At 40.5% G+C, this 21,442-nt stretch overlaps 1 protein-coding gene across 2 annotated transcripts; it reads right to left on the bottom strand.

The window, feature by feature from the left end:
• Positions 1-6,756: 6,756 nt before the first annotated feature.
• On the bottom strand, positions 6,757-21,259 carry LOC146984099 (uncharacterized). Of its 2 annotated transcripts, XM_085780973.1 has the most exons (5): positions 21,111-21,259; positions 18,142-18,682; positions 11,608-11,752; positions 8,327-8,529; positions 6,757-7,174 (listed from the first exon to the last, which is right to left on the bottom strand). In XM_085780973.1, exons 1-5 carry the CDS (start codon positions 21,128-21,130, stop codon positions 6,956-6,958), a joined length of 1,128 nt encoding a protein of 375 aa, XP_085637099.1. In that variant the 5' UTR covers positions 21,131-21,259; the 3' UTR covers positions 6,757-6,955. The 2 variants fall into 2 exon arrangements, with proteins under 2 accessions (XP_085637099.1, XP_085637098.1); XM_085780972.1 differs by lacking the exons at positions 6,757-7,174; positions 8,327-8,529; positions 11,608-11,752 and adding an exon at positions 16,502-17,359.
• Between the last annotated feature and the right edge of the window lie 183 nt (positions 21,260-21,442).

The raw sequence follows: 21,442 nt of genomic DNA on the forward strand, positions 1-21,442 counted from the left end.
TAAATGAATAAAATGATGAATAATTAAACACTTTCTTTTCACAAGCCCCCATCGGTCCTGCAGTGTTGTGTGGAGCATATCCACATAAATGAGAGAACCACAAACTGAATGAACAGAAAAATACAACAGTATTTTTCTCTAGTGGATCAACCAATAAAATGTACATACAGGTAATTTCTAAATGAAACAATTGAAAATAAAATTGTACCTGTACATTTTTCCTGAGTGAGTAATGAAATAAGATAATAATAAAAAAAGAAACAATCAGATCAGCTGACCAATCACTGATCAGCGTCACAGTGAGGGGCTGATGTAATTCTGTTCAGAGATGTCAGTCTGTTTAATGGATGGTGTTGTTCCAGCCAAAATTGGTTGTAATGACCATTGTTGTCACTAGGAGGCACCATCAGAGGATAAACTGCCAGTCTCTGTTGGACGAGAGCAGACAGGCGTTACAAATCCTGGAGATATAAAAACAGAACAAGCAGTGAAAGAGACTTCCTGTGGAGATAGACCGTTAGAAATCCAAAACAATGTGATTATGTAAGCGTCATATCTCTTGAGACATGGAGGTGTTCCTGCCTGTCACTCATCACTGGATCAGAACGTCACTCAGAGCCACACAATCTGGACATGTTGGAGAAATGGGTCACAGACAAGGACTAATCACAAAGTCCTTGTCCCAAAGGGTAGAGTCTCATTGTGTCTCTGGTCCAACCGCTCGACACTGAGTAATCAGAGATAAATCATTTACATAAGGCCAGCGGAGGCTCAGACACTTGAAGTGAGCAGACTTTGTGTTCTTTCTCTGCTCTGTTATCATCTTACATCACTGCAGATTCACTTCCACAGATATTTTCACAAGGAATTTTTGTTTTCTTGATAAATCTAATAACTGTGTCAGTAAATAAACAACACTGTCCAACTCCCTAATCCAGACAGAGACTTTGATGTAAATGCTGGTTTATGGCAACCATACACTCACCTGTCACCTGTGTGTAACTTTAAAGGGATAGTTCAACATTTTGGCAAATTTGCCCATTGCCATAATCCCTATAGTCATAGCAGTAGGTTTGTTACCTTTAATTGTTGGTGCAAGCTATTTTTAGAATTAGCGGAGCAGAGCCGCAAGCTGCTCGGAGCTACGATACGGAAGCTAATGGGATTTCTTGGTTTCCCTCATCAAACTCATCAAATACACAATCCAACAACTCCAAAACGCTCTGGTGGACAAGTTGTGAGCTGCACATTCACCACGCTATGAGATAATAACGGAACGTTACCAGACAGAGTTGTTTTCGTGGCAAAGGCAGAGACTGCTTGCTGAAAAACTGCCTCCAACAAGAACGCGCATCAGTTTTGCATGAATTCAACGTGGTCTCATAACGTTCCATTATTATCATACAGCTCGCAGCTTGGCTCCCATGTTCTAAAAATAGCTTGCACCGACAATTAAAGGTAAAGAAACCTACTCCTAAAACTATAGGGATTATGGCAATGGGCCAATTTGCCAAAAGTTTGAACTATCCCTTTAAGCCTTGAAGCCTGTGACCTCATAAAATTAATGTTAGGCCATACTCTAGCCTAACTCAAGAATTCGGAAAACATTACTAACAGTTTTACTGTTTAATGGGATAAGATGTGGATAAACAGTTTAATTTCAAAAGATCAAAGGTCAACTTCACTGTAAACTAAAAAATGTTCTGCAAAATACAGCACTGCTTATTGTTAGAGGCTGTGACCATAGACAGTAAATAAAGATGGACGTGGCGTCCATGATGTCACCTATACAGTAGGTTTCTGGAGGGGCTGTTCCACCATCATACACCATCTTGTATACATGCTGGCTTATGGAAACCAACACTCAACCAACTGTAACTCAAAGCAGCATGCACTCAATTACACAGAAGCTTTAGTAAAATCTTAAAACCTCATACAGTTGCCACGGAGAAGAAAAGAGTCTATTGGAGATTGGCTTCTGTTTGGCATCGCCTCAAGTGGCCGTTTGGAGAAGTGCAGTTTTTGATACTTTCATGTTTGGACCATGTATTTCCTGCATCTTAGCTGGTTGGCGGAGGAAACAACCATGAAAGTCTAATTCTAGTTGTCTGAAGTGTGTTTTATGGGGTTAAAGTCAGTTACTGTGTATTGGGCTCATTTTTGTTTCCTAAACTCTGACCAGTCCTTTAGAATAAGAGCTTTAGAACAAGAATATGGAAATGTCTTTGCAGTAGGGCCAGCATCACGTGGTTAAGATTTTGAACGGTTATGTCATATCTATTTTATTTTACAGAGATGTCTGGGAGAAGTTATGAAAGCAACAGATAAAATAAAGGTCAAAAGACCAAGTCACTAAAAAAGATGATCCGCTCCTTGCTCTTCACCCTTAATCATCTGTGTTACTAATCTTAACAGTGTACCCAAACACTTATCGCTATCAACTGTGCACTTGTGTTATTGTCATATTCACTACAACACAAAACAATGAAAGTAGATCAGGAGACAAGAGTTTGATAAGTGAATCTTGTTGGAGATGACTGGACGCAGTTAATAGACGTGTATGCAAACAGATGTCTATCAGAAGGATGAAATAGGTTTCCATTGAAGTGGATTAGAAATGAGATAAATGGCTGAGAGAAGAAGGAACAGCTGGATGACAACATAACTGTGTGTATCCTGTGTGATGCAACTAGCACAGTCCAAACTAGACCAGTCGACCACTTTCATATCTGTTGCCCTAGTTTCTGACTTGTCACACAGAGGAGCTTAGCATTAGCAAGCTCATGATGAAGCCACACCGCCGGCAGGTGTTGCTCCCTCACTGCAGCTGCATCACTGGCTGAGCTGCAGACATGTGAACACCACTGTCTGTCAACTTAGAGGTTGATGAAAAGTGCACTCCATTTACCATTTATAGCAAAAATGGTTATCCTGGGGGAGTGGAAATCAGTTTTCCCTACTTGATTTTTAACAGTGGCAGCCCTGAGTTTCTGATGCCACCACAGATTCAAATTGATTTCCCAAAGTTTTTAGCAAGCAAGCTTTATCTATATGGCACATTTGATTCCATGTGGAATGAAATGTATGCTCTGATGAGGGTCGTCTGAGACCGAAAGCTTAGCTTTTAATAAAATGAAATTGCATAGATCTAAGTGTGCAGAGATCTCTTTCTTCAGTTTGGACACTTTTGATGCCTCCAGCACCTTAGTAAAGAACCAGCCGGGTGAAGCGGCTGCCCCTTTTTGAATTCCATGTGGAAGCACAATGTGCTTTACATAACATTCCACAAGGCAGTTAAAACAATACAAACAGTAATGGGCCACCAAAAATCAAGATTGATAAAAAAATAAAAATAAAAACACAGTTAAAACAATAAAACGCTGTTATAACAGTGAAAATAAATAATTAAATAAAAGTTTTAAAAAACACAGCTAAAAAAGAAATGTTTTCAGGTCTTTCTTAAAAGAAAATAATGCTGAGGCACACCTGTTGGGTGCATCTTTTTGATGTAAATGATTGAGAAAAATCTTTGCAGCCCACTACAAAAGAAAAGCTGAGCCATTATTACAGGTGTAAACAGCTGCCAACCCTCATAGCATCACTATGGTTGTCTTGACAAAAGGCTGATGGGGTTTTTACATTACCTGTTGGATTAATATAGAAAATAAACAAAACTTTGAAGCCTAAATGCAGTTACCAGTATGAAAAAGTCAATGTCAGGCTATAAACAAAGACCATGGTCACATGACTTCAACATCACCACTACTAAACGTCCACTTTGTGGTTTGAATCTTTTGTCCTCTAAGAGTACTCAGGTTTCTCTGTTGAGGTGCGGTGAGGTGGTTTGTTCTGAAGCTGAACCCTGTTTGTGCTGCAGGTCTCGGACAGTTGAGGATCTGGTTGGATGAGGTCAGTCAGCTCTGTTGCTGATGTGTTCACACGTGTTGTCGGTCCAGGTCAGGTTGGCTGGCTGTTTGCCCGGCAGCTTGTCAGTGTGTGCGCGGGCCGCTCCGCTGCAGATGTGACTGTGCTGCTGATACAGCAGCAGGGAGAGGAGAGCATGCAGACCCGGCAGCAGCCTTGATAGAGTCAGAGGACACAAGCTCAGTGTTGCTCCTGTAGGCAGAGGCAGGTGGGCCTGTTGACAGAACAACAGGCCCAGAGCACAGACAGCTTTTACACTGTGAGCCAAGGAGGAACCTGAGTGCAGCCACAAGTGAAGTTTTGAAAATACTGACTGTTTTCTTTTTGCAATAACTCAAAACACACTTTCTCGTGGGTTTCAGTCATTAGTATTTTATTTTTGTGTATCTATGTTGTTAATTGGATCTTTTGTGTCTTTTATTCGCTATTTCATTAACTTTTTTTTAAAGGGCTGTCAAAGTTAAAGCAGAAGTAAGCGATCCGGTGGTTTTGGCTAACTTCTTGTCAGCTAATGGAGTTAGCAGTCCCCATCCTCGTCCCTTCGTCACCACATTCACACGCATCCCTTGGCTGCACACACAGAGAGGACCGCCCCTTTATGCCGTTCTCTCTCCTCATTGGATAAAGGTTGTAGGATACAAGGAAAGTTTTCTCCTCGGCTTACAGCAGAGCAGAGTGACTGACAGACCCGTGTTTCAGACCAAACACTCTATAGAAGTGATTGCTGTCGGAAGATAGAACTATTTAAGACTTATATTAACACAAATATTCGGCTTACTTCTGCTTTAATGCCAAATGCAGTGAGGGGAGATTTCTGCACAATATAAATAAGTGAATTAGGCTGGAGGATGTATACAAACCATCCTGTCAGATTTCACATCTTACAGCTGCAGGTGGGCAGAGGCTGAGCAGCACTGATATGAGAGCGAATGCATTATTTATAATAACAAACTTTCTCATTGGTCACAGTGTGAGACAGTGGAGACAGCTGCAGTGTCAGGACAACAAGTGGTCAGACCTTGAAGTCTGCATGAAAGGTGTATCTGTATACTCGATATGAGACTTGCTAGAACCAGTTGGAACAAGAAACCAATAAAGGTGATTATACTGTAAATCCGTCGTTCCTGAAGAAAGCTACATTGCTCCTTCATCACAGACGTTGTTAGTCTTGTCAAAAATACAGTTTGTCCAAGTACGCTACATTTTCCCTTTTGGTCTGACAACAGCAGCTCGCTCGCGACCATGAGAATAAAAGGAGAGAGGGGGCTTCCTTAGGGCAGCTCTGCATGGGAAGAGATGGGAGTGAATAACACTATCTGACTGACGCAAGTAGCCACAAGGAGAAAGCTCTCTCCTACTTCCTTATCAAGGCGGCTGTGAACAGCTGTTACTATGTTGTGGGTCAAAAGGCCAGAAATACCCTCCTGCCTGAGAAGAGTTTGACAAACCCACCCCCACTTCTCGTTTGTGTTTTGCCTTATAAAGCATTGTTTGATGGTAACATAGGCCCTACAGTATATTTTATTTAGAAAAAAAAAAAGATTTCCCCTAAAAATATTTTAGAAATCAGGGTGGCACAAAGGTTCTGGATTCGATTGAGTTGATTAGGCTTATTAGCTACTAAACTTCAAGTAGATATGAATGAAAGATTGTTTATTTTTGTTTGACAGCCCTGTGATCCGTGAGTCTGGTGACCTGTCACTCACTAAAGGCTTTTATGAATCACAATATAGACTTCTAATAAATAAATAAACATGCATTAAACTTCAAAACAACTCTGGAAATCATAATGTTGACACAAAAATCATCCCAATTCACACAATTCTTTAAATTATAATTGAAAACTCCTGTAACTGCTTCAGCTAATCAGATTGTCAACAGGATTTGTGATTACATAGTCTATTTTTAACTTTTTATTTTGACCCATCACAGTCAATTTAACTAGCGTGTATATATTTTCATTGCACAAGTGAACATGTGCAGATACTGTACCTGGCAACCACTTCCTCTACAACACAACACTTCCTCCCTCAATAAAAACTGAGATAATGCTTATGAAGCATAGAGAGGCTGAGGCCCTCTGTGTTATCATCTGCGGCTGGCAGGACAGAGATGGCCTTCACCACTCTCAGAAAGAGATGATACCTTCAGCCATGTCAAAGTCAAAATGAATCAGCCGCTTATGGTCACACTGCACGTCAAAACAAAAGGTTAAGTTGTTTTTCTAGTGTTATATAACTTTTTTGCAATTCAAAACAACTCGGCAAAGTAAAACAGACCAAGCCCAAAGTTAAAATGACATCCATTTATTTAGCATTTTTCCATATATGAATCTATCACAAACAATGAAAAAGGTTATTCATATTATTACAGTCATAGTCAAATAAATAATGTATGCATTTAAAGATTTTTTTTTTACATTAAACATGTTCATATTCATATAGAAATGAAAAACAACTTTAATACAAACAGGACATTCAGTTGGAACCATTTAAAATAAGTCCAAAAACATCTAAGTACATTCTGCTCTGCTAATGTCTGTATGCAAAACTCAGGATAAAGCTGTCATTCATTCAAAGTGCTGTAAAGACGTAAACACAGTGAATTAACACATAGGCACAGTGATCTCTTAATATTTTATAAATGTCTAAAAACATGTGTCTAAAAAGGCTAATGAGAAAATACCTTTAGTGACAGTGGCTAACAAGCTAACAACTGTCCAGTCCCTGCCCAGCAGCAGACAGCAGACAGACACAGAGACAACACAGTCAAGTGTTTAGCAGCTAAACAGTCAGATATTTTGGTGGTGGAAACCAAAATCAGAGTTAAAAGAGAGGAAGACGTTCGTCTGACACGGCTGCCGGTGGATACGCCGTCGCTGTGCAACAAGACAGCTGTTTGTTTCCATTCAGATCTGTTCATGATCTGATGTTTCCATCATTGTTACTTCTCAACAGTCAGCATCAGTCTTTCCAACTTGCTGGGTCCAGTCCAGTAACTATAAATACGCAGCTCCACATGAGGTCAGAGGTCACGACTCGCTCGTCACTCCTTGAGGGGGACTCCCAGAGGTTGTGGGAGGCCTGCTGGATGTGTTCACTATGTTACCCCTCCTGTTTGATGATTTGCGTTTCCGTTGGCCTGATACGGAGGGCTGTGTTTTCCTTCTATGAGCGTTCCTCTTCTGACTGTTGGGGCCCCCCAGGTGCTCTACAAGTCTCTTGTGAAATACTGCTTGGAACTGCTGTGCCTGCAACACAAAGATAAGAAAAACTGAGTTGCTTCAAGGGCATGTAGCCTGGATGGAGCAGGTAACCTTCAGCTAGGACTTATCCCTGATATCAGTTTATTGTGGTGTTTTGTTGGTATTCAAGTCACTACTTCTGAATCTTTACTCTTTACACCTCATTTTTCTGTCAGAAAACTGATTAAAACTTGCTGCAGCACTTCATATTTTAGCAGAACATCTCTCCGATTTTTGTGTCTTGAGGAGGTTGTTGCTTCATGCTAACTGGAGGACAAGTTTAAGCCTGTGCTATGTTTTACTTTAGACAGCAGTGGAGCTTGGCACCATTTTCTTAAAGGGATAGTTCAACATTTTGGCAAATTGGCCCATTACCATAATTCCTATAGTCTTAGGAGTAGGTTTGTTACCTTTAATTGTCGGTGCAAGCTATCTTTTGAATGGTGGAGCAGAGCCGCAAGCTGCTCAGGGCTATGTTACGGAGGCTAATGGGATTTCTTGGTTTCCCTCATCAAACTCATCAAATACACAATCCAACAACTCCAAAACGCTCTGGTGGACAAGTTGTGACCTGCACATTCACCACGCTATGAGATAATAACGGAATGTTACGAGACAGAGTTGTTTTCGAGGTAAATTCATGCAAAACCGTTGATGCGCATTCCCGTCGGGGGCAGTTTTCCGGTAAGCAGTCTCTGCATTTACCTCTAAAACAACTCCGTCTCGTATTCCGTTATTACCTCATAGCGTGGTGAATGTGCAGGTCACAACTTGTCCACCAGAGCGTTTTGGAGTTGTTGGACAGTTTATTTGCAAAAAATACAATGCAAATTTAACAGCAAAGCTGCTAGCAAAGACACCAAAGATTCACCACTGACAGTCAAGGCTGATGATTCCCACATCTTCACCTGTCCAGTAGTCTGTGTTTTTTCCCCATCCAGATTGCAATGCAGCATTGAGTTGTCACTCTAAAGAGTCTTGAATATTTATTGTAAAAGTGATGCACTTCAAAAGTAGAAACAATCCTAACTCAAGGTGGGCTATGGATGTTAAAGGCCTGATTACAAAGAGAAGCCAAACCACTAACTGCTGATGACCATGAAGCATGTTTGGCAGTTACTGAAAAAGTTATGAAATGAACATTGTGCAAGCTCTTACCACATCCATCTGTGTAGTGGTGTGTTCTGTTATTGTTGCTGTTGATGACGTTGTTGTTGGGTAAGCTGTGGTGTGCTGCTGGACCTTTGGTTTGGCACAGTACATCTCCAGATGTTGAAGATCACAACCGGACGGCCTGCAACACTGTTCCACGATCCCCTTCCCCCGGGGCCGAGCACCGTAACCGGACCACGAGCCTTTACCTGCAGAGAGAAACAAAGAAGCTCAGGTCAAACCTTTGTTGCTTTAAGAAAGAAAAAAAACTCATTCATGAGGTCATCAAGCCAAAACATGCTTTGTTTTTGATAAAGTCTGCAAACCATTCACACTGATGCTTTTCTAGTAAGAGAATTAAAGTGAGATCTGCAAGGTGGCACTGAAGGAAAGTTCATCACCATCAACAGGGTTCATCCTCTGCAGAGTCTGAATGTGATCAACAAACCCAGACATTAAATTCCATTGTCCAACTCCAGAAAAGATTGTTTTTTGATGGTGGCAGTGACTCTGTATGTTGTAGGTGCCATCAGATAGTTTTATATTGTTTATGACCTTTTTGAAAAAGATTATCTTCATATTATACTTTTTTACAGTAGTTTGCTAACTTGTTATTTTCAGCTATGCTGCAATGTTCCAGGGATAACAATATCCAAACTAAGACTGATTGGAGTTTTCATCGTGTTAATCTTAAATCAGTTGATCTCAAAACAGCTTTATTTATAAGACTTTGAAGCGTAATCTTGTTTGCAATCTGTATGAGACAACCCGTAACGTCACAGGAGAATACAGTCTGAGATTTATCTTAAATTCCACTGTTTGAGTGGCTCTGCTCCTCCGCTACCATCCCTCCCTTTCTGCACCTTTCTCTGTTATTAATGTGAGAGCTGAGCTCCTCTCAGATAACAAGTGTTTTAACAACAAAGCTATCACACACCGAGGCACAGTGTTCTGGTTGGTACACGGCCATTTTTGGTGTATTGCCACCGGTCTGATAGCAGATGGAAGAGTCGGCCTTGATCAGAACAGGGGAGAGGTAATAAGGTGAAAGGGCATCTGGGTAAAACTGAGTGCAGAAGGAGAAATTATATTCTAATAATCATAACAATTTCAAACTAAAAGTTGAAGTTTGTAGTCTGCTGTGTTCACTAGCACGCATTAACACATTTCTATCTTCAAGCTGATAACCTGCTCAGAATAACTGCAGTGTTTTCATGTGGATATGATGACCATGACCATATCTGCACTGTCAGGCCTCTGCTGGAGAAAGCGTTCCCTCACAGGGTAGACTAGCCTTGATGACATGTTGACATGTCACCTTAGATCACTATCCACCACACAACACTGTCAGGGAGGTGCCTGATGACTCATTCATTCTGCAGCAGGATGAAAGTGAATATACATTGTGAGTGTAGGACTGAAAGAGCCTTGACAGCTGCAGGAGGAGCCACATGTTGCAATCTATGTTACTTTCGATCTCATGTCTGATGTGGCGTTGCGTCACAGTCAGCGAACACAGTCAGATAGTCCGTAGGTTTACCAACAGCTGACGAGAGATAAATTATCAGAGTGTTCCACTGGATCACATTGACATCCTCTGTGTATGGATGTAATAGGAAATATAACAGGAATAATGCTATAGTTACATTTTCTGAATGTATTGACGTTCAGCTGCTGTCACGTTTAATGCAGGCTGCAAATTATGCATCATGTTTACAGCTGGAGAGTGAAGGACACCAACAGACTCAACAAGAGCATCAGAAGGCCAGCCATGTTGTGGGGGAGGAACTGGACTCACTGACAGTGGTGTTGGAGAGGAGGATATTGTCCAAGATGAGGGACTTTATTGGACTCTCCTTCACACCATTCCTGCACTGCAAAAAAACTCAAAATCTTTCCAAGAATATTTGTTTTATTTCTTGTCAAAATGTCTAATTTCTAGGCAAAACTAATCTCATTTCACTTATAATAAAACTCATCACCTAAAAATTAACTTGTTTTTAGATCATTTGCACTTGAAATAACTACTTATTTTTCTACTTATTTCAAGTGAAAATATCCTTGAAAGAAGTAAAAAGTGTCTAAAAACAAGCTACTTTTTAATGTGACGAGTCTTATTTTAAGTATAATGATATTTGTTTTGACTAGAAATGACAATTTGACTAGAAATAAGACAAATATTCTTGGTAAGATATTTGAGTTTTTGCAGTGTGCCTGTTGCTATCAAGCTGTTTAACTCTAAACTCATCTGCCCTATACTGTGAACACTAAATATAAATTACTCTTATGTTTTTTTTCGTTGCTTTTCCATTACTATTCAGGAGCTTTTTACCCAATGAATTTCCCTAAAGTAATTCTGATTCAAATTCGGATACGTCAGAGAAATGTAATCAAATGTGATGTGGATGAATCAAACAGAACTGAACAAGGATATGATTAAGAGTTCTTGATGCTGATTACAAGACCAGAAGCTGAATGACATGAAAAATAATGATACGTTTTAGATTAAAGCAGAAGTAAGTGATATATTTGTGTTAATATAAGTCTTAAATAGTTATATCTTCCGACAGCAATCACTTACATAGAGTGTTTGGACCGAAACACGGGTCTGTCAGTCACTCTGCTCTGCTCTGAGCCGAGGAGAAAACATTTATCGTATCCTACAGTTTTTATCCAATGAGGAGAGAGAACGGCATGCAGGGCTGTGTGTGCAGCCAAGGAACGCCGTGAATGTGGTGACGTAGGGACGAGGACTGTTATGGTGCGTTCAAGGAAACTCGTAACTCGTGTTTTTCCGACCTGTGAAGTCGTACCAGTTCGATCTGGTACGAGTTCACGGGTTGGAAGTTACGAGTGGCCGTTATAGTGACTTTCACAGGTAAAACAGGTCGGAAAAACACGAGTGGGTTGCCTGGAACGCTACAAAGTCGTAAGTTGTGACTTGAAGCTGTAATTTACGGTTTCAAAAGCCTACCTGGAACGCAGCATTAGCCAAAACGACCGGATCGCTTACTTCTGCTTTAATATGAATTATCATTGTTTACGTCATCAAATCCTAATAAGGAAATTATCAATGAAGTGGGAGGAGGTCCTGCTAAAATAGTCCCTGAATGCAACTTGTTTTTGTGTGCAGTGTGAACTTCAACATGGGATTGTATCTGATGTTTCTAGAGGATGAGATGTCGGTGACCTCCTGACCTTTCCATTTTGAGGCAACAGTTTCAACTTGTAGAGTAGAAAAGTCTGAATCTCGTTAGCAGGATTGATGGAGATCATGATAGACTCACCTAAATAGATCCCACGATCCCCACACACAAAGATGAGGTCGCTGAGGAGATCGGTGCCACAGCGGAGTCTGGCTGCCTCCGAGCAGAGCGGCCAGCTGGCCAGGCACACCACAGAGTAGATCATACACATCTGCACACACAACACCTGAGGACGACAAGAACAACTCTGAGGATGCATCTTAACTCTTGTTGCATGTTATCATCCAATGAAATAGCATAAAAAGCATAGTTTTGGGGAAAATATGTAAATATAGATATAAATTTAATGTTTTAAATATTTCAATACAAAATTGTCTTGAAATTATTTGCAACCTGGCATTAATTAGTCTCCACATTGTTACAGGGTTGGATGTAGGACACAAACATTTGTCAGATTTTCAATGAGCCCTGAGTTGGAAAAAGTTTGGGAACCAGTGATTTAAACATTCATCTCATTCATCAAACACACAGTTGTCTCCTCCTACGGTCTGTAAAAACTGCACTCATGTCAGGTAAATAACTATAACACAATGAAGAAGTTTTAAATGGTGGTGATGGTTTGGGACAAAAACATAAATATAAAGAAGTGATTTTGCCATAAGTGTCACAGCCAGAAGTGAGACAGTCTGGGAGTCCAGAACAACTTGACCCCAGTGTTTCTAAATGCTCGGCCTTGCCCTTTATAATGTGAGTCACAATCAGTGGTAACTAATTGATTTTGTTCAACATTCAGAACATGAATTTATCTTTTGATAACTAAAGAAACACTATGGACATGTTTTTATTTAATCATGTTGAATTGGATGTGAGTCCGGCCTTTTTCTCACCTTTGACCCTGTTTTAGATGTGAAAACTGACCCCATCCAGCAATTAGACTGGTGTCATGTTTTTAAAATTCTCTTTAAAAAAATCATAGATAGAGGCTCCATGGGCTGAATAGACATTTAGTTGGTTTGAAATATGACAACTCAGCAAATCCTGACATGCCATCCAATGGGAACACGGGTTTCAGCCTTTAGACCTTAAATGATCAATTACTTATTTTACTAAAAAGATATTCAAGAATAATATTGTTATATTTGGCAAGTAGTAAAAACGCTTCAACCATGATTCAATGCCCATTAGAAACATAAAAATAGTAATACATTTACACAACTCATTTTGGTTATAAATTGGTTACAGAATAATGAAGAATAATGACCTAAAACCATTTGGTTCAAAGTTCAAATATAAGTATTAGAAGAGAGATGAGGTACGGCTAAGGATTTCCTAATCATTTCCCCAACTATTATGTATACAATAATCAATAAACAGAAATACAGGGCACTGCATTCAGGTGGTCAGCAACAATCCATCGATGCTTCCAATGCACAGGGAAATATTAAGACACTTGAGCGTTCATCACTCAGTTATTGTTGGAAACTAATCCTGTAGCTACATGTAGAAAGGTTTTGTCCATTTCAGTGTTTTGTAAATCTGTGAATTTGCCTGTTTAGCTGCTGCGCTCAATGAATTAGAGGAAACTCTTGCGTCCAATGAGTAGTGTGTTAGTGAGAAAAGCAAAAATCTTCATTTATCATCCATTCATTTCAACGCTACCGTCTACACTACATCAGCTACGTGTGGTCAGTCTCAGAGTGGACGAGTGCAGAGAGAGCAGGTCTTACCTGTGGTCTGGAGGAGGAGCAGCATGAGGAGTGCATCCTGTCTGAGTGGACTGACTTCAGCACAGCTGCAGTCTTATACTGAGGCAGCGGGAAGGAGGGAACTCCTCACAGAGGTTTCCTCCCTTCACCCCTCACATATTCCCTCTCATATCTCCTATCAGACAATTTGACAAACTGTCACTGTCACTGTCAATGTTCCTACTGTGTTTGACTGTCAGATCCTCAAGAACGTCTCTATAACTTCATGTTATGATAAGGAACCATGGGATTTTTACATGTTTTGTTTTGGTTGAACAGATAGTACATTTTATTTTAAATTCCTAAGACAATAACGGGACATTTTTTGAATTTAGATTAAAGAACATTTATTTGCTTCATGTTCTGGATGGTTTTGGTTTTCTAGCTCGCAAACTGAATTTAAGAAAGACAAACATGTTCAAATTCAACAAACAAAAAAAAGGTATATACCGGTAATATACCAGTCCATAATAATATTTAGAATATTGTATAATATTTATTGTATATATTTTAACACTGTGATGTCATGATTCAGATATTGTGTGTTTGAACTTGTATGTTCGAAATCAGTATAATGCTAATCACAACATTAACACATAACGATATACCACACCTCTTCATTTACATCTAGATGAGTATTATTTTTTCCATGTGCCATTTTCCATTTGGTGCTTTTTGACTTTTCTCTAGATGTTGTACCTATACGTTCAAATTGATGATGTTTTTCTCTGGGCAGCAGCAGTATCAGATTGAAAGTTTCATATTTTTAATAGCTCTGGGAAATTCAGAAAACGTGTTACAATTTGAACAGGTGTTAAACGTACTGCATAGTGTGCTCCTGGCTTAAACAACTTAGATGTGATTATCAGCAGGATAAATAATTGATAGATGACAGCATTGTAATTTGACTTTCAGCTGTAAATTCAATCATCATTTAAATCGTGGCTTAAGTCACAATGCTGTGACTTGTGTGACGTAGTTAAAAATTAAAGATAATTTTAAATCTTTTTCAGTCAGTCTAGTTTTTGTTTTCAACAATTCTGTTGGACCTAAACTTTAAACCCAAATTTAAACTGAAGGCCTGACCTGCCAGTTCAATGGTTACAGTAGCTCTGTTTTTGAGAAAGCTATTTTGTTTTGGAAAAGCAGTCATGTTTTTCAATTAGCATTCATATTGATAGTCACACTTGTTCCAATTGATGATGCGAAGCCTGCGGAGCTAGTTCAGGTAGACAACTCAAGCTGCGCCCATCCTGACCAGCTGATCAGTCACATGCCCTCCTCCTCCAAATAGAGTGGGCTACTTAAACCCCCCAGTTTACCTGCTCATCCCTGGTTATGCTGCTACCGCTGCTATTTCTTGCTCTGCTGTCTTGCTGCTGTTTCTGCATATACATCTTGCTGCTGCTGCCCATGAGGTTTTGCAAACCCACCTCCTCCCCAGCATCTAATCCACCTGTAGGCCCTGTCTCTATGATCCCCTGTGGGGGTCTGCTTCATTCCCTGTAATGTCTGGCAAACCAGATCATTCAGGGAACGAATAACTGAGACAGAGCCTGACGCCAAACCTGCTGCAGCCATGCTCAAGGATACCTATGCTGTGCTTCAGCTTGCAATGCTTATACTCAATAAATGATTTGTTCTCATTTCAGAGTTGTCTGACTGAATTGATTTAAGTTTAAATAAATAACCTCTGACGAGGAGACGATGTGAATCATCTGGGAGAGAATCTAAGATGGTTAAGTGCTGCTTCACTTTAGAAACAAAGAGTCATGGTGCTGTTCAAACCCATTTCTTTATTTGCATTTACAGAAATCTGACATCTCCCTTTAAAAACAACAAAAAACAAACTCGGCCAAAAGTGATTGTGTCTGTTGGAACATAAATTACATTTGAGGCACGAGCACTTAGCAGCTAGATTTTAAAGTCATGGTGAAGAACACGTCGACAGGTTGAGAACAGACGACTGAAGGGTACAGTAGATTCATATCTGGCCTGAGGTTGAGTCACCGGTTCAACAGATGAGAAACCACTTTCAGGCTCTTTGATAAAAAGTTCGACAGGTACAGAACTTGTTTACATGAAACAATGAGGAGAGAAGCAATAAGGGAGCAAATGAAGGACACATGGTAAAACAAAAACAGCAACAGTGCCACCGGAAAAGATTTCTAAACCAAACATTATCACATTATTATAATGATCCTAAAATAAAGATTCATCTCAGCCTCACAGTAACTCAATGAGTGAGCTCAAACTCACCTCTACAGCTTCACTAAACTATATTACAACAGAAAACACAAGCTTCACTATTTTCATGTGCTCATCACACAGTCCTTATTGTCGAGCAGGGTTTTGAACGTGTGATCATGACAGTGGGTTGGTAAACAGTCCACTCCTCTGGTGACACCTGCAGGCCCAGATGAAAATAAAGAACTTTACACATCAAAGTCTCCAAGTTTCCTCGGGGTCGGGAGTTCTGCTGAGTCTGTGAAAAAGAGTTTGTGTCCGACAGTGAAGTCTGATGAACAGTTCGTCCTCTAGAGACATCAGCTTCGGTTGGAGGAGGACAACACGTTTGAAAAGTTAAAATCACAGGAGAAAAACGTTAACAGTTAAATGTAGGCAGTGGGTTTTGACAAGAGAGGAGAATGCTTCATCAGCTTTTGATGTTTCTTTAAACAGTAAACAGAAATTCTGTAATTGATAAGTAGGAAATTAGCAACTGCAGAGTTGCTTTGAAGGATTTACAAGTTCAGTTGTGTTTCAGTTTCCTCAGCGGTCAGTCTTCCTAATGTTTACAGTAAATAATCACGTTGGCAAGCTGCTATTGCTCAGGGTGAAACTATCCATTGATCTGTGCTGGAGAAAGGGCTAGGCTAAAGGCTATCAGGTGGCAATGTGGAAGTGACTTATATGTCACTGGCTGAACCTACTAATCATCACTGATCTGTATTTGGTTTTGTCATTGGCCTTTGTGGTATTCTGATAGTCAGGAATAATGTTTTTTGTTTATTTTTCATATAAAAAGAAAATCCTGTCCAATGCAGTAAAATGTCAGGTTAAGAGAATATCTATACATCACACTGTGGAACAAATGTTATGGGAATGTGTTGACTTCCATCCAGTGCTTTTACATGCTCAGCTTTCTCATTCCTTTGTTTCAATCGCGTGCTGGGAGTCACGTTTGTATTCAAACATGAATTTCCTAGTTCATATCGAAGATACGACTCTTAGAAGTTCATGCTTGAAAACAACTCATTCATTAACTATGGGTCATAATAATCTGTTGCACAGATAACCATAGGCTTCATTTTTAGAGGACAGTTTCAGTGTGGACATAATATACAGTAGATATGAATATGATGCTGATCTGTAACCTCACAAGGAAATGGGAAAGTGATGCACCAGTGAACAAACTCATTAAACAAGAATAACTATCTACATTATCTATATCTCTGGATTAAAGTGCTAAATGCACAGACTGATGTTTGATGTCTTGATTAATCTTCATCTTTTGGCCTCTCAAAAAGAAAATAAATGCTTTCTATTAAACTTAACCTGAGTTTACATTTAGTGGAACTGGTGTATCATCACTTTGCTTCTGTCTGATGAGTGTGTCGTTATGAAGAAGAGTTGTTGGGAACAGTTTCTTTCATTCTTGCATTTAGTCTTGCATTTATTTGAGCGATCTTCTCCTCTTTCGCCAGGCCGTCATAGTCGCAGGCTGTGCCTCCAGGCTCTGTGGTTTGCATGTTAGCGTCCATGTCGCTGTTCTCATTGGTGCTCTCGGCTTCATCGCCTTCGAAGTTTTGCATCTCGCCTCCGGAGCTGTCCATGTTGGCCACCGCTGCCTCCTGCTCCTCCTCGGGTTGAAACCACACCGGCTCCTCTGCTGCCTGCTGGCCTTCAGCGTCCTTGTGACAGTGGCCGTCCACCTTGTGCACACCACTGGTGGACTGAGGGACAGAGCGAGTCGTTTTGGAGGAGGATACTTCCCTTACCTTGTGTCTAACGCCCTTCTTGTTTTCACTTTGTGTCACTTTGCATGTGGTTTGTTTCCTCTTGGGCCTGTTGTTATTCAGCAGCTCCTGTACAATATGCAAAGACATATCACGCAGGGTTCAAACTCAGTTTTTGGGGATTCATAGTCATGGTACATGATTAAAAAAGGCAAAAAAACATCCCGAATCCCTTACTTGCAGCCATATATACTATTTCCATTTACTTGAGATAACTTAAAGGGATAGTTCAACATTTTGGAAAAACATGGTAGAATTTAAAAAGTCATGCTAACAGTCACTGTGAGCATGTTAGCAAGCTAGCAAAGTCCCACTACAAGTCAGTACTGCCTCATAGAGGCCTTAAAGGGATAGATCAACATTTTGGCAAATTGGCCCATTGCCATAATCCCTACAGTTTTAGGAATAGGTTCGTTACCTTTAATTGTCGGTGCAAGCTATTTTTAGAACAGCGGAGCAGAGCCGTGAGCTGCTCAGAGCTACGCTACGGATGCTAATGGAATTTCTTGGTTTGCCTCATCAAACTCATCAAATACACAATCCAACAACTCCAAAACGCTCTCGTGGACAAGTTGTGACCTGCACATTCTCCACACTATGAGATAATAATGGAACATTACGAGACAGACACACACAACATACACTATACCTCGGAAACAACTCCGTCTCATAACGTACTACTACTCCTAAAACTGTAGGGATTATGGCCAATTCGCCAAAATGTTGAACTATCCCTTTAACTGTCAACTCTTGAAGGGTCTTCAGCTGAAGTTATAACGACCTTTGACCTTAGGATTTATACTTTTGTGTTGTTGCTGTGATTGTGATCACCAGCTGAAGCGTGACATTACCTTCCTCTGGCCTTTAGATGATGATGTTGAAGGAATGGAAGACTGGCCAGTCAGCTGCGTCTGCTGTTTCCTCTGGCTTCTATTGGGCCTCCTGATGGACAGGTAAATGTTCCCGTGATAGACGACTACAGCAGAGTGGTAGAGTCGAGGTGCAGACCCTTGAGGCAACAGAGAGGTGTGAGATCTGTGTGTGGAGAGCCCTTTACCAGGAGTGACATCTTTCAGCAGCTTGTACGCCGTGTGGTTATTAGACACGACCGTCATTCGGTGAGGACCCGGTGCAGGCTGGAACTCTCTGCCCAGGACTGAGGACATGTTTTCTACTGCTTTCTGCCCTTTCTTCCGCAGGGTTACCGGACAGATCCATACGCCTTCTGGAGAGCCTGTGAGGTTCATGGGGCTCTTAGAGTCAGACAGATGGTTGTTCATTCTCCTGAGCACCGAGTTTGGTAAACTCCTCAGAGGGATGCTCTTCACCTCAGCCTCTGCTGGGATGTAGATTTCCAGTCTGCCAAGGAGATCCATGTTCTGTGTGTTTTTCCTGAGAAGACAGAGTTTAACAGTTTAGGTGCTGTCCACAGGTAGGTCAGTTTTAGAGCCCAATGTCATCATTTCCTCCCTGCTAAAACATCATGCTTTGAATGAAATCTGACTGACACCCCATATTAGCTGAATAAACCAAAGTAAACACAGTTGTTGAAATTTTCAGTTTTCAAGTTATGATGAATGTTTATCATGATAAGCTGCTTCATTATCAATTTTGCACTTTTTCAAAGACAATTTCCCGCATACAGACTTGTGTTTCTATGATTGTTATCAGAGCCACAGGCTAACGCACTGAGACACTATTGTTATCCTGCATGTTTCTTCTTCTTATCTTTATTATTATTCATCTTCCAGCTAAATTTCAGTTTGCTACTTGTCTTCCACCTTTGACAGGACCTTGGCTAATTATACAGCGGGGAAAATAAGTATTGAACACGTCAATAGACCTGCATGGTGAGCATAGGGGCCATGGCGGTTGAGTGCATTACTCATTCATTACTGGACCTGGTCGTGGCCAGTTTATGGTGAAATGTTGTTCTTTTCAGTTCCAGATAATAGCACAAACGGATAAAACGGTGCATTCAGACATGTCTGTAACTGATGCCATCAGTATGTTCTGCAACGTTTCTGAAGGTTCTTTGCCTTTACCCATCATGAGATGCTTCCTGTGACACCTTAGTGATGAGAAACCTTTTTATAGGCATTAATTTGGACTAAAGCAGTTGATATTACTTTGCACTGACAGGGGACAGGATTACTTTCTAAATACTGACAGACTCCAGCTGCTTTCTTGGTTTTCCATACCTTTTGCACCTCATTTTCTCCATGTGTTCAAAACTTATTCCCTGTGTCATTTAGCTTTATCACACATTACTTAATTCATGGACATAAATGTTTGGATTTCTTTGTATGTGTGTATTACTTAGGCTGTTGCCGACATCTGGTGAAAATGTCATGTCAATAGCTCTATTACAAATATATTTTCTGAGAAAAATGTTGAAGCGTTTAATACTTATTTTCCCTGCTGTATATCTAAACATGTGGCTTTTCTCTACAGAATATGAATACTGCAACAAAAAAACAAAAGAAAATTCCAATAAAAATGAATGGGAGGCCAAATATCAATATTAGTTTTAGATCAATCACTGTTGTTCAATGATCATGATCAATTGGAGAAATGTTGAGATTATCAGGCTAGAGTGGGTGACATTATTGGCCAGAGTAGGAGAAACTGTCTGAAATTTTTCTCTTTCCACACTGCTCCTGGCCACAAATTACATTCTACACACATTTTTTTCCCCACTGTTGTAGACATACTCGTCCTCTCACTTACAATGTGCTCGAAAAAGCAGAGAGGCCTACATAATTTGAACTGTGAGACTCTGAGTGCAGCCAGGTCTCTGAGACAAGCAGGGACTACCATTTTTAACTCACATGGGTTTCAGAAATATTTACTCTAGAAACGCCAAAAACATATCAACGTGTTCAGGAAGGTCTCTGGCTGTTCATGGTCTGCTTATTGCTCTGATAGGAGCTACTGTTTTGGCACAAGTAGCCCAAATGTCAGACCTGCACCGAGGCAGAAAAATCACCCTCTTTCTTGACTTTTCTGCCTGCCTCTGCCACTAGTGTGTTGATCGTCATGGCAACCTCCTCAAATTGCCATAGCAACGTCTGAGCCTCAGGCAAGTAGGACAAGAGCCACAGCTGAGACCTATTCAGTAATTAGGGATACATATGAAGTGAATGTGTTAACATGGAGTTGTGCAACAAAGCAGCCTCCCAGTGAAGTGTTCTCATTGTGGACTAACCTGTGTGTGAGTAACTCGTATGATCATGTCTGATTAGCTCTGTCTTGCTCTGAAGGTCGTGGGTTTGATTCCCATGTTGACAGAGATCACAGCCCCAGCAGTGACCCCAGAGTGGCTCTCTTAACATTTCTCACGAGTGAAATAATACAATAATAATAATAAAACTGGATGTTCGAGTTATTTTAATAAGCCTGTGCAGCAGGCAGTCAGCCATCATAATAGCGGATAGAAAATAACAAGGACAAATGAAACTGCCCGCGGTGATAAAGGTCGACATGATGAGACACAGCTCGGGCAGAGGAGTATCTCTCCTACCTGAACCAGTCAGTCCTATGGTCCTAACCAAGACACTGAATGAACCCTGTGCTTTAAAATGTCTCTGGGTTTTCTGCACAGAGAATGTGTCGAACTGTCTCGTCTAAGATTGAAGACACACATCACAAAACCTGGTCGCATATCCCAAATAATTACCTCAAAACGACTGAAAATGACCAGCGACGAGGAAAATAGACGTTTTTTATTGTTGACACGCTACTAAATTACGTCGGAAAATGTTTCCTAAAGACATAAATACGTCAAACTTAAAAGAAGAGCGTGCATTGTTGCTCCTACCTTGGACGAAACAGTCGCATCCAGCTCTACAAAAGCCGACTACAGTCCAGTAGCATTTTCATTTCATTGTAAACTCAACCGGATTTCCGGGTGGAGTTCTGCAGTATGGCAAGCCGAATGGGTCAGAATCCGCCTCCTCTATCACGTTTCAGTAACACCGTAAAAGAGAGGTTCAAAACGCCACCAGGCGATTAATAAGCGCTTGGCGCCGCCTGGTGTTAACCATGGCAACATTTTGGCATAAACACCTGTTTTACATCCGATTCATAATGTCCTTCATAATAGTTCTTGTACAGAGACTACAGTGAGGCATAATTTAAATAATTTGTATG

The sequence above is a fragment of the Trachurus japonicus genome, chromosome 7, assembly GCF_045865225.1.
Source record: "Trachurus japonicus isolate A0001 chromosome 7, Traja_1.0".
NCBI lineage: Eukaryota > Metazoa > Chordata > Actinopteri > Carangiformes > Carangidae > Trachurus > Trachurus japonicus.